Source organism: Sinocyclocheilus rhinocerous, unplaced genomic scaffold (assembly GCF_001515625.1).
Source record: "Sinocyclocheilus rhinocerous isolate Xijiao unplaced genomic scaffold, SAMN03320098_v1.1 scaffold347, whole genome shotgun sequence".
In the NCBI taxonomy this organism is placed as follows: domain Eukaryota; kingdom Metazoa; phylum Chordata; class Actinopteri; order Cypriniformes; family Cyprinidae; genus Sinocyclocheilus; species Sinocyclocheilus rhinocerous.
The window spans coordinates 115,573-133,565 of NW_015632719.1; the positions used below are offsets into that span (position 1 = coordinate 115,573).

The 17,993-nt window shown below is 40.3% G+C and overlaps 1 protein-coding gene across 1 annotated transcript in view; it reads left to right on the forward strand.

Moving 5' to 3' along the window:
- Positions 1–17,993, forward strand: part of slit1a (slit homolog 1a (Drosophila)) — an 81,183-nt gene that overhangs the window by 58,331 nt on the left and 4,859 nt on the right. The window contains exons 20-31 of the mRNA XM_016555852.1: positions 3,878–4,044; positions 4,153–4,285; positions 5,374–5,442; positions 5,533–5,604; positions 5,693–5,764; positions 8,040–8,111; positions 11,219–11,382; positions 11,699–11,823; positions 11,901–11,998; positions 12,317–12,456; positions 12,977–13,070; positions 13,177–13,314. Coding sequence (XP_016411338.1) covers positions 3,878–4,044; positions 4,153–4,285; positions 5,374–5,442; positions 5,533–5,604; positions 5,693–5,764; positions 8,040–8,111; positions 11,219–11,382; positions 11,699–11,823; positions 11,901–11,998; positions 12,317–12,456; positions 12,977–13,070; positions 13,177–13,314 — 1,344 coding nt within the window. The remainder of the gene's footprint in view (positions 1–3,877; positions 4,045–4,152; positions 4,286–5,373; positions 5,443–5,532; positions 5,605–5,692; positions 5,765–8,039; positions 8,112–11,218; positions 11,383–11,698; positions 11,824–11,900; positions 11,999–12,316; positions 12,457–12,976; positions 13,071–13,176; positions 13,315–17,993) is intronic.

Genomic DNA, 17,993 nt, shown 5'->3' on the forward strand with positions numbered 1-17,993 from the left:
AAAACCGTCTTACACAGCCGCAGCAGCGAAATCGTTCGAATTGTTCAGCTAACCCCCAGGGTAGAAAGAAGAGACTGTCTACCTGAGACATCAGTTCAGCTTCAGCAAGGGATTGAAGACAGCACTCAGGTGTTTCTCTGTCTCATCCCTTCAGAAAGATACACATCTCCCTCCCGCGGGGAGAAAAAAAGAAGGAATTCAAATACAGAAATTGTTCTTGCAGACTGTTCAGTGTCAAATGTGTGCAGGAGTGTGGCCCATGTTCCCCAGGTGCCCCCCAACACATTGTCTCCCCCTCTACCCATGGGATTTGTTCTGAGGGAGGAAGGCCAAAAGTTCACAAGCATCCCAATACAAATAAAAATTATCTGTCACATCCAGGCAAAGGGCTAAGGGTGCAGAGTGGGATTAAAAAAGAAAAGAATCACAAAAAATCAAACCAAACATATATGAATATAACTCTGTTACTAGTGAGCGAAGACAGGAAAGGCCCTCTCGCTACTCAAGTAATGAACTGGTGCGCATGTGTAGTTCATACCTAGGTTTTAGCCACTATAGGCAGAGGTTACAGACTCCAGCTCACTGTAAAACCTCCTGTGTTCAATGGAGTTGTAATGTCAGTAGCCCAGGGAGAGTCAACTCAGGTTTTGGAGGAAGAAATATCCTCTTTACTGAGAAAAGGCATTATAAGAATAATTCCAATGGAAAAAGGCAGCAGGGCTTTTACTCCCGTTATTTTGTGATTCCGAAAAGAGGGGGAGGTCTCCGTCCCATTCTGGCTTTGCAAGTCCTCAACAAACAAAGTTCAAAATGCTTTCACTCAAAACATTGTGTCAAAATATTCGTCAGGTAGATCTCCAGGATGCATATTTTCACATAGATATCTTTACTGCACACAGGAAGTATCTGAGATTTGCATATCAGAACACAGCATATGAGTATGTGAAAATTCCTTTCGACCTTTGTCTAGCTCCGAGGGTATTCAGCAAATGTGTAGAGGGGGTTCTGAATACGGGAGTCAGAGTCTCATCTTATCTAGACAATATGCTCATTTGCTCACCATCTCCGCACCAAGCAGAGCTCAATACAAATACACTGGTGTCTCATCTGGAGAGATTAGGTTTCAAGATAAACCAGGCAAAGCTGTCTGATTCCTTCACAGGAGATAATCTACCTGGGTCATAGGTTGAATTCAGTGGTGTTTTGAGCTTTTAGCTATCAGAGGAGCGCATCAAGGCTTTTTACCACTGCATCTCCCTTTTTCAACGAGGGAAAACAGTCTGTCTCAGATTGTGCGTCCAGTTACTGGGTCTGATGGCCTCAACACTAGCAGTAGTCCATCTGGGTCTATTGCGAATGAGGGAATTCCAGAACTGGGCAGCATCACAAGTCATCCGCACCAGGAGCTGTCTCAGCCACAGAGTGCACTTCTCACCAGAATGCATGAGCGCTCTTCGTCACTGGAAAGTGCCATCATTTCTCAGGACAGGATGCCCTGTGGGTCCGGTTGTATTGAGAAAAGTGGTGATGACGGACGCATCTCTCACGGGCTGGAGGGCTGTGTTCGAAGGCAGAACAGTGAGAGGAGTTTGGTCTCCTGCACTGAGAGAGGAGCACATCAATTTTTTGGAGCTACTGACAGTGTTTTTAGCTCTGAGACATTTTGTGCAATTCCTCAAGAATCATCATGTATTGGTCAGAACAGACAATACTACGGTGATAGCCTATATAACTCAACAGGGAGGTGTACACTCTCGCAAGCTTCACATGTTAGCAAACAAGCTAATGTGGGGCAGCACAAACCTCCTGTCATTGCATGTGACGCATGTTTCGAGGATAATGAACAGGGGAGCGGATTTACTGTCCAGAGGGAACCCGCTATACGGGGAGTGGAGACTTCACCCCCAAGTGGTTCTGATGATATGGCAGAGATTCGGTCGAGTTGCCGTAGACCTCTTCACATCGCATGAAAACGCGCAATGTCCCCTGTTCTCTCTAGTGGGCGACGATGTACCATTTGGTGTGGATGCTCTAGCCCATGAATGGGCAGACGTGTTACTGTACGCATAACAGTAAGACTGTGGGTAGCGGAAATTGCACAGCTGCTCTACGACCAACCATGGTCACTACCAGCACACAGGGATCTTCTCTCTCAAGTACGGGCCGAAATATTCCACCCATCCCCTCTATCCACCCAAACTATCTCTCTGGGCCTGGCCCGTGAGAGGTTGAATTTAAATTCAGCTGGTTTACCTCTAAAGGTCATTGAGGAAATTCAGAAAGCTGCGTCTATGTGCTCTTTATGCAGTTTTAAATGGGGAGTGTTCGAAGCATGGTGCGCAGAAAGAAACGTCCCTTATTTATGTTCAATTTTGGATGTGTTCTGTTTCTTGCAAGACCTCCTGGATAAGGGTACAGCCTTTTCAACGGTTAAGGTTTAATTGGTCGTGATCTTGGCATGCCATATAGGACTTGACTCGGGTACTATAGGCCAGCATCCTCTCGTCTGCCGATACACCCAGTATCAAAACCGCTGGTCTCATGTATTTGATCACGTATTCGATCATGCTGGTTCAGGTCAATCTGTGGATCTGATGGCTTTCCATCCGCCACCTTTTTCATGTCCAGAGGAGGACATAAACTACACTGTTTATGTCCGGTGCAGACTCTACTAATGTATGTACAAAAAACCAGGGCACTTCGCAAAAGCAATCAGCTTTTTGTTTTGTGGGCGACTCTTTTAAGGGAAAGCCTGTCTCCCGTCAATGCCTCTCGCACTGGGTTGTAGAGGCGATCTTGTTATATTACGATAGCGCAAATATAGAGCCCCCAAAGGACTTACAAGCTCACTCTACCAGAGGTATAGCTACGTCTTGGGCACTATTTAAGGGCATTTCTATCCAGGAAATTTGTGCTGTTGCTAGCTGGTCTTTTGTGTAGCACACTTTTGTGAGGTTCTATAGACTAGACGTGACAGAACCTTCACTTGCCCATTCGGTCTTGAAGGCGAGTGGACAAATTGTACATTAAGCACTTGGGTAATCCAGTTTATTGTAGTATCGAAATTTTCAGTCTATACTGGTCTGCTTTAAGCATTTTAGTTGGGTCGAAGAGGTTTAATTCAGATCATATTCATCTTCAGTCTGCTTCGTCAGCATATCAGCAATTCGGAGTTGTGTATATCCCATAGTGAGATACCGAACTAATGTTAGAAAGGGAACTTTAGGTTACTAACGTAACCCCAGTTCTCTAATAACACAAAGTGAGGTATCTCACAGTATTACCCTCCTTGCCTGTTCTGCACGGAGAAGAGATATGCTGAGAATGACGAAACGGCATGTAGCTGCAGGGAGGCGGGACTACCTGATCGGTGCAGCTATTGGTCTACCGTGATTGGCAGACATGGAGTCATTGGTGCTTCCGCAATCGGTCATGCCTGGGGTATTCCCATAGTGAGATACCTCACTTCATGTTATCAGAGAACCGGGGTTACGTTAGTAACCTAAAGTTATCATCTTTGGTGTGAACAGGCATTAATGCAAGCCTATAAATTATCTCATTCCTGATTATCGACAACATGATGAAATTTACTCCCATAATTCACACAAAGCATGATGGGATGTAGGTGAAGGGTGGATACCAGTCATTATGCTGCACCATACACTAGAGATCCAGTGTTAGGCATAATGCATTACAAAATAATCCTCCGTGGAAAGAGTAGCTTGTTGTTTAAAGGGGTCATATGATGCTGCTAAAAAGAACATTATTTTGTGTATTTGGTGTAATGAAATGTGTTTATGCGGTTTAAAGTAAAAAAAACACTTGGTGCTGCAGACGAGGCTAATTAATATATTTTTTGTGTGTGTGTGTGTGGCAGAAACCTGCTGGCCAACCCATTCAACTGTAACTGCCATCTGGCATGGCTGAGCAGCTGGCTGAGGAACCGTAAGATAGTCACGGGAAACCCGCGCTGTCAGCGGCCGGCGTTCCTCAAAGAGATTCCCCTGCAGGATGTAGCATTACCAGACTTCCGCTGCCAAGAGGGTACACGCTCTTCTCTTTATAAATATTGATTTGACACACTGCATTGTTATGTTTTTGATTGTATCACAGTATGTTGATTCACTGCCTCTGTCTCTCTGATGTGGGCAGATCAAGAAGAAGCGAGCTGCACGCCGCCCGTCCAGTGTCCCACCGAGTGCACTTGTCTGGAGACCATGGTCCGCTGTAGCAACAAACACCTGCACGTCTTACCCAAAGGAATCCCGCGCAACGTCACTGAGCTGTGAGTCAAAACTCTGAACACGATTACACCTTCTGTCTTTGTATCCTGAAGTTTCCAGCATCAAATACTTTTTCCCTCAAAAAAGGTATAAAATCACAGCCAATCAGAGCATGTCATGTTAATGTGAAACAAGATGAGGACCAATGAGGTTTCACAGTGGGCGGAGATACCCAGAGCAATTCACAGAGATAGAAACCCAGCAACTGAGAAAATGTTACTCAAAAAATATTTATGCCTAAATTTAAGATGTATTTGAATTGCATATAGAATTTGGTTATGCCATTCAAATACATGTATCTTAAATTTAAAGTTTGTGTTGTTGCTGGTTACAAAAACTCTTTAATTTAAGATTCTTTCATAACTCTTTAACTCTTTAATCATTCTTTAAAGATTCTTTTTAAGGTTAACAGATCTCATATCACATCACGCATGGTTTGCACGCAGTGTTTCAGGATACCATATAGCAGTTCATGAATCTCTGAAATACAAATGATAAATCTGTGCTTAGACTTATCTTGATCTGGTTTTGGACTTCATCTGATTCAAAACACACACACACACAAAGATAAAACCATAAATGTGAAACCTTTCTTGTTATCAGTAAGAGCTGTATATAATGTCAGTATTGGTCAGAGCTGTAGTGTGTGTGTGTGTGTGTGTGTGTGTGTGTGAGTGTGTGTGTGAAGCAGGAGTGTAATGAGTGTGGTTTTCAGTGGGAGTGACACACACAGTCCGTCAGCAGATGCCTGTCGTTCCTCTGAGTGTGAAAACCTCTCATTTAGCCAGAGCTCTCACTGATTCTGGCCAGGTGTGCTGCGCTCTCAGCCAGTCATTAAAGCTGTCTCCTCCTACCAAAACACCACGGCCAGGTGCTGAGAAGCCGCGTCAGTCCTGCCGAACGCCCAGCAGACTTTCACACACTTTGTCTCTGAGCTACAGCGCCACACACACACACACACACACACATATACAGACACAAAGAAAGAAAGTGGTCCATACAAGACTTCTAAAGCCATAAGACTGTCAGAAGCAGATAAATATGCAAATCTGTCCTCTGAATGGCTTTAACAGTGAGTTTGTGTCTGCAGGTACCTGGATGGAAACCAGTTCAGTGTGGTGCCGAAGGAGCTGTCCAACTTCAAAAGCCTGCAGCTAGTGTATGCCTCGCTCTTAGCGTTTCACAGACATGCATTCTTGGACAGGTTGTCATCTTGGTTTGATGGGCATGTTGTGATCTTTGGTTTCAGAGACCTGAGTAACAACAAAATCAGCTCGTTGACCAACTCTTCGTTTGCCAACATGAGTCAGCTGACGACCCTGTACGTCCTCAACAACATTAATGGCATGCTGAAACTCAGCTGAGACACTGAAATCTCACTGCAGGATTTGTCTGATTTTGTCCTGCAGGATCCTGAGCTATAACGCTCTTCGCTGTATCCCGACTCTGGCCTTTGGAGGTCTTCGGTCTCTCCGCTTGCTGTACGTAGCTCTTTACTAACTAACATCAAGCACTAAAGCTGCCTTTCCATTGTCTCCAACATTCCAGTAGGATTGTGGCTTTTCACCCCTTAGTGGCGGTCGCATGAAGCTTTCAAACAGGTCATAAAGCAGCTGTTACCTTCAGCTTATTCACCATAGTGTATGAATCAATTATGAATGATGAATGAATGTATTCAAACAAAAACAAATGGCCACCAATTACTTTGAAGGAAAAGCATAGAATGTTTTCTAGGGCTAATCAATGTAAATAATTCTGTTAAAATGATAAAATCAAGTTTAAAGAATAACATTTCAGAGAAAAGAACACTGGTAATTCTCACCTCACGCTCTTAGTTTTGATTAGATACATCACATCCAGTCAGCAGTCGCATATGGGTTCAAAATGTTAAAAAAAGTTCAAATATTTCAATGCATCCAAAGCTCAATTCGGATCTGGAAATGATCATCCACATACACAGCTGCCTCTGCACTGGAAATCACTGACTTCAGGTCTGACAGTGGAAAGGCCTTTAACTGTCCTAACCAGGCAAGAAACAAGTACAAAAAAATCACATCTTTTTCATGCTAATCTACATTTTTTACTTAACTAGTAATGACCGCAACAAACAACATGTGATGAGACAATAAGCAGAGATTGCGGTACATTATTCGGATACATTATGACTGGCTGTGATTTTGTTGCTGCTTCTCTTAAGATGACAGATACTTGTGTTAAGACTCCTGTTGCTCTACAGCTGTGTTGTCAGCTAATCATGAAGCAGGGAACAGTCTCTCTATGGTTATCCTGCCTGTCATTTTTGCGTTGAGTAACCCAACACCAGCATCCATGAATTCCTCAGAACCGGCAGCATGGAAACAGATAAACCTGAGCTCCGGCTGAGTGCAGGTGTCCAGCAAGACCTGCAGAAAACACAGCTGCGCTCATGCATGTGTATCAAGTCAAGTCATGTTTATTTGTATAGAGCTTTATGCAATGCTTTACACTACATAATGGTGTCATTATTCAGCTCAGTTTAGTTCAGTGTTAATTCAGTTTAATTCAATAACGATGTCGATTCAGCAAAGTTCATCAATAATGAAACAAATTAAATTCAGCTATAAAGCAGCACTAAAGAGGACAATAGTGTCATACGCCTAATTTTAAGATTAATGTATTTGAATTACATATTTTGATCCATTTGGATTACAGATTTAACATTAACTAATAAACTTAATGTGATGCATGATAAACAGGTCAGAGTTCTGTAATAGTACTGAAGAGTACTTCTGTAAGAAACTGAATGTGTTTTAAACAAGTAATAACCAGGTTTATATATGTGTCATCAATAAATCTGTTTCAATCTCATATATTTTAATCATTTTAATAAGATAATTATAATAATTGTAAATTTCTTGTTTCATATTTTAACCATGTTCAAACTTTTTCACTAAATGTAATTCACTGCAAAAATTGTATTTTCTTCCTCAGTATTTTTGTCTCGTTTTCTAGAACAAATATCTAAACACTCTCAAATCAGGATACATTTACTTGAGAAGCAAAATTACAAGTCTTGTTTTCTGAAGAAGAAAAAAAAAGATTGACATTTTGAAACGAGAAAAATATCTTAACTCAAAGGGAATACAAGATTGTTTTTCTTGCCCCGTTGGCCCAAGCAAAAACTTAACAATTTAAATAACGTTTTCAGAAAACAAGACTTACTATCTTAAGCCACTTTGCTTCTAAAGTAAATGTATCTTGATTTAAGATTGTTTAGATGTTTGTACTGGAAAACAAGACAAAAATACTAAGTAAGAAAATCATTTTTTGCAGTGTTGTTTTTACAATTTACAGATTTATGATGATTATACGCAATTCGAATAAATGCATTGATTTATTTATTATTTAAATAAAACCAAATAGATGCAAATAGTTAATAATAAACAATGCCATGGTTTTAAAATCCATAAATCTGACCTGTTTCATTAATGTTTGACAAACAAATATGCATCACATGAAGTTTATTAGTTTATGTTAAAACTGTGTCCAAATGGATATAAATTATATATGCAACTCAAAACACATTAAACTCTAAATTTAGGCCTAAATATTTTTTTGAGTGCAAACCCCTACTGACCCCTTTATCAAGATCAAACCCCACACGCTCTGCTACATTTGAGTAGATATGAACAACATGCATCATATATCATCAGTGTGTCCAGAGAAACTTCATGTCACTAACGCCTCAGATGGTTGTGTCTCTTGTGTTGTTCTAAGGTCTCTGCATGGTAATGATATCTCAGAGCTGCCTGACGGGATCTTCAACGACGCTGCATCGCTGTCACATCTGTGAGTAAAGAGCCCAAACAAATGCACGTCGAAATATGAAGCTAACATGTCTGTGTGGCCAAACGCTGCCTGTTATAAAACCGCACCAAAATCGTATCAGATGAAGTCACTGAAGCTGATGGAGAGTAGTCGATATACACACACGTGTGAGGTGCATAACATGAATTCTGTTCTGGCAATAGGTGATTTCTGATTGATAAGAGAGATTGTTAACAGCCTGCAATTAGTCTAATATGCCATGAGCGATTTTATGCGGCAGAATAATGATTAATAGTACTAAATGTGATTATATATTGAATATTGCTGCATTTTATCATATTGCTAATTGGCACATTTTATAAAAGCATTAAGCCAAATGTGAGTGTGGGTTGCTGGGATTTTACCATGGACATTTTATTTTACAAATCCAAACTTCACAAACGTCTTGTGGGTTTGGAACGACATGAGGGTGAGTAAACGATCTCTCGATCCCTTTATTTCTGGTAGAATCACTGTAATGCGCAGCCTCTTGTGCTAGTTGTCTTTATTTTAGGGGAGTTGAATAGAATTCAAACACGCTTTGTTTGGCCGTTGCAACAGCTTAGGACGTCTACAGCGCCATCTAGCAGCAATGAGGATGTAAAACAGGACACAGCGTAAATGAGGACAGTCTCTCCGAAACTTCTCCATTTCCCTTTTCATAGAAGACATTAGGGTTCCTTGAAGATATAATGTTGTATCAAGACTGGCTGATCAATAAATACTAAGAAAATAAGATTTTCCTATCAACGTGATCAAATGTTGCATTGCAAAAATGAGTACAAAAAAAATGGTGCAAGTTAAAGGCCATTTTTGATGACTGTGAGTATTTTGAACCAAAACATTTAAATAGGAGTAATTTCTTGACAGTTGAAAGTGTTACATAGCTCATTAAATCATTCTCAGAAAACAATGCAACCACTTGGGAGAGAACTGTCAGGAGACTTATTTCATTGCACAAAAGATGTCAATGGAGCATTACCAAATCATTGTGTAAGTGTAAACATAGAAAACAACTACATTTAAAAACAACGGACTTGTTACAATGTTCCTGAAATAATCAGGCCTTCACTTTAAGCTTTCATTTCGTGATGAGTGATTTTTGCTAAGAAAAGAGCAGGAAAATGCCAAGCAAGTGTCTCCGAGCGGGCAAAAGCTTCTATATGAGAAAAGTGACTGTTTCATCTCACACAGTAATACACAACCTGCAGCTGTGAAATGCACGGATGTATGAGTGCTGAAGGTGTGCTTTATCAATAGTGTCCTGAAATCACACATTTTCAGAATTCAGATGCTGCCCTCTCCTCATTCCCTGCGTTGCTGGGCCTTTCACCCCACTTTAACTCTCTCGAGCACCTCTGGAGGATTTCATAGAGACAGATTGAGCAACACTCTCCATTAAAGGGTTAGTTCACCCAAAAATTTAAATTACCCTATGATTTACTCACCCTCAAGCCATCCTAGGTGTATATGACATTCTTCTTTCAGATGAATACAATCGGAGTTATATTAAATAATGTCCAAGCTAATCCATGCTTTATAATGGGAGTGGATGGTAGCCATACCTGTCAACCCTCCCGTTTTTCCCGGGATTCTCCCGTATTTTACCATTCTATCCCACTATCATCCCGTTTAAATATTTGGTCCCACTTTATATTAAGTGGCCTTAACTACTATGTACTTGCATTTAAATTAATCATTTGGTACAATGCACTTATTGTGAACATACATGTTTTTACATTGTACTTATATTTTAGTACATGGTAGTTAAGGCCACTTAATATAAAGTGGGACCAAATATTTATCCCGTATTTTTAATCTTTCTAAGAAAAAATCCCACTGGGTGTATTTTATATGTTTGCTACATTCGCCCAAACCTCATTATATAAAGAATCACGTCAACAAGTTCCAAGGTTGTCCAGTTGCCAGATCTTGTATGAAACCAAGCGGCAACCTCCTTCTCTCTCATGAAGCCAACAAGGAAGTGACTTAAACTGTAATTCATCAACTGGCCTCTAGAGGCTGGCTGCAAAAGGGAGTCAATCCCATAGACTCCCCATGTTAAAAAATCTCTGGTAGAAATGGGACGGGAGGAGGAGACTCAGGAAAAACAAATATACATGCAACTTGAGATATAGCTTACACTTCAAAAGGCTATGGTTTAATTGATTAAATATGAGTGCTGCAAGTAGCAAAATTTACCCGGCTACTAGGGAAATGGCTATATTCCTGGCGTAAAGTGAAAGAATGAAGAGAGAATGAATTTACATTTTTCAAAAAGCCCTTCTTATTGAAAATTAAGCCCTCTCTCGTGAACGCACGTACGACAGTTAGCGGAAGCTAGAGATTAAGGTTTATAAAGTTGTAAATAAGGATATTTTTCTTACACAAACGCATCGAGTCGCTTCAGAAGGCCTTTATTAACCCCCCGGAGCCGTGTGGACTTCTTTTATAATGGATGGGTGCAATTTTTTGGACTTTAAAATTTGGGCTACCATCCACTCCCATTATAAAGCATGGATTAGCCTGGACATTATTTAAAACAACTCCAATTGTATTCGTCTGAAAGAAGAATGTCATATACACCTAGGATGGCTTGAGGGTGAGTAAATCATGGGGTAATTTTCATTTTTGGGTGAACTAACCCTTTAAAGGCCAGTGCATTTAAGGAGGTCGTCCAGCAGGAGTCAAACTCAGTTGGGCCAGTTGTACACTCAGTGCCAAGAAGAGCAGTTTTAAAGTAATGGAGCACATACTATGTACTAAAATATTACAATTTCTTAAAATGTATTCAACGTTGTACTCATTTTTGCAACCCTGCATTTAAGCCAAATTGGCTAATTTACTTGTTGTACAGATAGCAGTGACATTTTTCAGTTTTTATTAAATATGTGTTTAATGAATTTACATTTTTTCTTCTTTCCATGAGTAGTAATAGTGATCATTAAGAAATAGAAGTATATCTATGTACTCATTTATGCTGTGTACTGTCCATTGTATACAGACAGGGCTTGTTCAGTGCATCTCATTTTGGCTGTCTAAAAAAATCTGCATTTGTTTAACGCTGGATCGTGTGTGATTGCTCTCAGAGCGATTGGTGCAAACCCTTTGCACTGTGACTGCCGCCTGCGCTGGCTCTCTGACTGGGTGAAAACTGGCTACAAGGAGCCTGGCATCGCACGCTGTGTTGGACCGCACGGCATGGAGGGGAAATTACTGCTCACCACCCCTGCCAAGAGGTTCGAATGTCAAGGTAAGATGCAGAGTGGAATGACGACTAAGGTTAAAGAAAAGTCCATGAAATGCATTGGTTTTGTAGACCACAAATACATAATTGTCTGCCCTGCGTCTCATCAGGTATTAATAACCATGCAATGACTGACATGGTGGTTAAATAATCTTGTGTTACCTAAGATTTGTCCTTCATACCTCGTCAAATCTGTTCTACAAGTCTTTGCTCTGAGAAAGACACACTCAGATTCCCGCTGTACTATGGATGATTTTTGAGGGATTTTATTCGGCGTCTGTCAGGCTCATGTGCAGTAAGGGTCGTGTTTCTGTGTGTGCAGGTGAAGTGGACACTGCTATACTAGCGAAGTGTAACCCGTGCATGTCTAAGCCCTGTCTGAACCACGGCAGCTGCGAGGCCGATCAGACGGACGGCTACAGGTGTCGCTGTTCAGAGGGTTTTAAGGTGAGCACGCAAAACACGAGCAATGTGAATCCTGATAGACGGACATGAAACGTTTACACATTTCCTTTCACACACAGGGCAAGAACTGTGAGACAGCGCTCAACGCTTGTGTCAGTGAGCCCTGTAAGAACGGAGGAGCATGCCACATGTCCGGAGAAGAGGATGAAGACTTTAGGTGAGTCTCAACATCTTTTCCTTATCATTTATTAATGTGTGAAGTGGTCGAAAGCATGCATTAAATGCTTATTTGTTGTGCCAAATTCAATCTATTTTCATTTTAAAAACCATTGTGTCTTTGTCGATTGTTCTGAAAGCAATATCAGAGGGGGGGAAAAACGTATTCTTCTAAAATAAGCTGCAAAAACACAGTTATTTCTTATATTCTATGTTTTGCTTTTGGGGTGAAATTTGGCCCGGAAGTCTTCATGAAATTCATTCTCAATGCTTAGAAAGCTTGATCCCCATTTCAAATGACGCATTTGTGTTTTCTCAGCTGTTCATGTGCTGCAGGCTTTGAAGGTCCCACATGTGACACTGACATAGACGAGTGTAAAGACAACGACTGTCAGAACGGAGCAACCTGCATAGATGGGATCAACAATTACACGTGTTTATGTGCCCCTTTTTACACAGGTACACGTGTTACTACTTCCTGAACACATACATTAATGTTACTTGTTTTTTAAAATCAAAACGGCACTTTATTTCGATAGTCCACTTTAGAAATTCTGCTAACTACAAGTTAATTTGCAACTACAGTGCACGTTAACTGTTATGGTTAGGGTTAGAATAAGTTGACATGTAGTTGCAAAGTTACTTATAGTTAGTAGAATTTCTAAAGTGGACTATCGAAATAAAGTGTTACCACAAAGAATTTTCGGTTGCACTTTATTTTACAGTATGTGTGTAATTACAATGTACTTACCTAAGAAAGTACTGGGTAATATAAGGTGACTATATGGGTTAAAGTTAGGTTTAGGGGTAGGTTCAGGGTTAGTATCTAGTTATTCACTATAATCACTATAATAGTAATATGTACATGTGGAACAGGACTGTAAAATAAAGTGCTGCCAATTTTTCTTTTCTCAAACTCTTGTAAGCACATAGTTATTACACCAGACTTACGGCTTGCACTGTTTGTGCGTGTGTGTAGGGGAGATGTGTGAGGATATGGAGGACATGTGTGCTTCTACTCGCAGTCCCTGCAAGCACCAGTCCACCTGCTTCATCACAGTCACTGGCCCAAAGTAACCACATCTCCTTTGACCTAGTAGCCGAGTAACAGCCTTTTTATTAACCAAATGCTCAATTGTTTTCAAAGAGCTCTATAATGGTTGCATGTGTTTGATTTAGGTGTATATGCGCACCTGGTTATGTGGGTGACGACTGCAGTGTGAACTATGACGACTGTAAGGAGCACAGGTGTCAGAATGGGGCACAGTGTGTGGACGAGGTTAATAGATACTCCTGCGTTTGCCCCAAGGGCTACAGGTCAGTTCTATACAACATTTTACATTTTAACATCTGTGGAGTGAACCCCAGTTCATCAGTGATCCAGAATTGCACTTCATCTTTTGATAGACTGAAACTAATGTCAGACGATTTGTTTGCAACTGTTTTTTTATTTTTATTATTTTCTATTAACTAAATACATTTTGCCAACCAGTGACCAATTTTTTAGCAGTGTACCTTAATCACACACTGCCTCATCATGCACCTTGGAGTTTCTTGTGACAGAGGTAGAAAGTACTCATTATCCCTGCGGAGATACTGTGGAGTGTAGCATTCAGGGAGAGATTGCCCTGCCACCTCTCATCACTGTCTGTCGTCAAACCCACAACATACTAGGGGTTGCACCAACTAATCGACTAGTCGACTTCAATGCTCTGCCATGACGCTTTAAGCTTGATGTCGACTAGTCGCTGGTCCTATAGAGGGCGCAACAGGATAAGAATTATTTGAAGGACTTCCACATTTACTCTCCGTTTCCAAACAGTTAAAATGACAAATAAATGCATACTCTGAAAGCGCTCCACAAGACATGTGATTATATTACTGGATGCTCGAAATTGAACGGGAGAATGCACATTTTAAACAGCTTATTGTACAGGTAATTAATCGCCGTTCTAATCGAATGCGCTGCTGCACTGTAAGCACACACATAGGCTACAGACAGTACCTCGTACATCACGCGCACAGAATAATTCAGCGCGGAAATGGATTGTCAACACTTTTCTGTGATTTCTCAGTAAAATTGCTTAGAAACTGAAAAGTTCAAGCATATATTTCTTAACTAAATCCCACAGCTTCAGTACTAGTAGAGAGACGCTGCCAGGTAGAATTAATTCACACGCAATCGCTGTCTCACTAATGCATTCATATGAATGTAATCTTTACTGTGCTACTTTATCTGTATCTGATTTAGAATAAGCAGAAATCTGTGAGAAATATAACGACCCAAGGACAAAATAACTGATAAAAGAGCTGTTATAGGAGCAACAGCCATGTGGGCAGCGCTGTGTCATATGCCATAGCTGTGCACAAGGTGTTTATCACAGCCCCAGACTTATTTGTTCATTAATGACGTCATCAGCGACTAGTCGACTTCGACTCGACTTCATCACATAAAAGTCGACTTCAAAAAATCAGAAGTCGTTCAACCCCTACGAGATACAGACAACACTGCAGCAGACTTTTAATTCTGGAGGGATTTGATCTGACTCAGTAAGTGGAGAAGTTGAGGATGTGTTACATGTGTTGACGTGGAGTGCACTTTTCATGTTACTCCTACATCTCCGTAGGATGAATGGCTTTTGCTGTGGTATTACCCATTCATAAGTCATGTTGGATAAAAGTTGTCTCAGTTGAGTGTTTGAGCAAAAGTTCAACTTTCTCTTACTCTTTTTGTGCTCACCATTATTAAACTTGAAATATACAGATTAAGATAATTTGGGAACTAACTTTGCAATCTGTGATTGTCGTGATCCTAGGTGGCAATTTCTCACAATTCATCTAGATACCTGAAGTAATCTTAACTGGAATTTAAAAGCAGTTGCTTTCATTCATCCAAATACTATCAGTGGGAAATATTCATTACATGCAGTTTGGTTATAACATTTGATTTGATTTGATTTAATTTAATCTTCAACTAAGTCACAACAGTCTAAGGACTTAAAAACTATGTTGATGTGTCTATGATATGGAAAACACTAAACAAGAAACAAGTTGTTGTGACTTAAAGTTCAGATCAAATTTGATGACCAATTCATGCAGAAATCCAGTTAGATCCAAAGGACTCCAAATATATTACATAGTTTTAATGTTTAAGAAACAGAATTTTGTATTAAACAAGAATACACTATGCTGCTGTTATTAAGGTAACAAAATAAGTGGCACTGACCTATGCCTTTCAAACTGCAATGTCCAGAGTAGTCACTACAAAATAGAAATAGGGCATTTTGACTGACAAGTCATAAATAATTGTGATTATCAAATTAATTGTTTCATTCATGTCTCTTATAGTGTACAGCCTAATACGCATACACCTCAAGAAGTCATTTAGTTACTGAAGTTGGAATCATACAATGAAATGTATGTCCTTTCAGGCACTGTACAAATAGACATAAAAAATGTGCAGAGTTGGAGCTATTCCAGGACCAGGGTTGAGACTGTTTTAGATGTTTCCCTTACTTGACACACCAAATTCAGGTCATGGATCACTCTACCAATGAGCTAATCCGTAGAATCAATGTGTCAAATAATCAGCATAAGGGATCCCTCCAGTTCCAGGATTGAGAAACACTGGCCGAAGGCAACACCATCACTTTATCAGGGCTTTCAGATGTACACAATACAAAAATTGTGAAACAAGCTGTATTCTGAGAATTCTTACCACCTAGTAATTACTAGTAATGAAGCCCAAGACTGGGGAAACTGATGAATTACCTTGAAAGCATTTCAAGTCAATTTAGAATAAATGTTAATTTATATCATGTTCATTCCTGAGCCTGTCTGGTATAACTTCAATTTATTGGCCAAATAAATATTGCCAGACAGAGTTTGCAAAGTTTAAAGGTAGCTGCCAGACAAAAACAGCAAACCTAAACAGACTCTCAGGGTGAACTGGGAATGTTTGGTGAAGGCTCTTGTCCAGAAGATGTTTAATTCCCACCTTCAGAAGTGCTATTCCTTTTTTCCCAAGGAGGCTGAAGACATGGAGTCTGAGTGGACACATTGGTAGACGCAGGTGGTGATGAAGGCTGTCAACCTGAAGATAGGGGTCTTTCAGGAATGGTTAACCTTGTGGGTTGATTCGGATGACTGGCCACAGTAGTTGCAGAGGCAAAAAAGCTCAGAGAAACCATTGCGAAGTACTTTTGGTCAGCCTCAAAGAGGTTGTGGCAAACCATCAGACGGCTTGGGCAGGGGAGGCATTGTCTGATCCAGGCTATTGTTAATGAGATATCAGTCTGAGTCTGAAGGTGCAAGGAACATTTTGAGGAACTTCTGAACCCAAAGTAAATGTCACCTATTCTGTTTGTGATATTTATGGATGGGATCCCAAGGCAGAGCAGAGAGTTTCCAGGTGGGGAGCTGGGCATTTATTAATTGTGACCTTGAGTGCACACTTGGATGGTGGGATAAGGGTCTGTGCTTCCATACCTGGGGCCATGGTTCTCAGTCAGAAAGAGTCGTATTGTCCTCTTTAGGTAGGAAATGAGTTGCCTCCGCATGAGACTGCTGGGTGGATCAGGGCAGTGGCAGGAGTAATGCGGTCATTATACTGGGCTGTAGTGATGAAGAGTAAGTTGAGCATGTGGGCAATGCTTTCAATTTAGAAATCAGCCTATGCTCCAACTCTCATCTATGGTCATGTGCTTTTGATAGTGACCAAAAGAACAAGATTGCGGGTCCAAGCAGCTGAAATGACCCATTTTTGGTCCTTGTTTGTTTTACAGTGAGTATGTACTTGCTGTTTGCAGTGCAAATGACTATTATGTTAGATTATTAGGTGATGGCACTGTGGGTCTTTTTGTGCCTGCTTCGAATGTCTTAGCTGCCCACAACTTCTCCCTATAACAACTTGTGGGGTTCCAGTGGTGTTTTTTTCTGTTGTCATCTTTAAGATACTAGGGACTTTAAGTAACAGCCAAGTTGACGTTGTATTGTGCATGCACGACTTTAACAGCTGCTTCTTGATGTTCTACTGTAACCGTCTACTACGGGAGAACAGCTGGTTTACCGTAGTCATTACAATGTGATAGATTAGGTAAGTAAATGTTACGTTATATGGTATATAACACTGTAATTGCATCAGTGTGTGGTTCTACAATTAGTCTTTTATTTAATCTGTTGATATTTTTTTAAATTAAGCTACTTTTAACGATTTTTCAGTTTGTACAAAGATATGTCTGCTGTTAGTAACAACACCTCAGGTAGCACTGAGACTAGAGATCATGTGAAGTGAACAATGTAAGTATTGCCTAAACATCCTCCTCATAATGCTTTATAATACTTCAGCAAACGACTGAATGCCGTGTTGTGCCGTCTTGTTTACGGTTGCTTAGTGATTTTTACGTTCTCGGCTACGGCAGTGTAACAGCTTACTTCCGTTCCATTCGAAGCTGTTGCATAAAGTCCGTAATTGTTTGATTGTGTGCCTGCCATTATATTCAACAGTCAGTACGTTTACATGGACAACAATACTCTGATTTTAATACGATTAAGACAATACTCTGATTAAGAATCTACCATGTAAACAGAGATTTTTGATTACCTTAATCCGGCTAAAGTCATAATCGAAGTAAAGGCTAATCGAATTAAGACATGTGGAGTATTCCTATTTTAGTCGCATTACTGAAGTGCAGATTTTTACGTTCTCGGCTACGGCAGTGTAACAGCTTACTTCCGTTCCATTCGCAGCTGTTGCTTAAAGTCCTTATTGTTTGATTGTGTGCCTGCCATTATATTCAACAGTCAGTACGTTTTCATGGACAACAATACTACGATTTTAATACGATTAAGACAATACTCTGATTAAGAATCTACCATGTAAACAGAGATTTTTGATTACCTTAATCCGGCTAAAGTCATAATCGAAGTAAAGGCTAATCGAATTAAGACATGTGGAGTATTCCTATTTTAGTCGCATTACTGAAGTGCAGTATAGA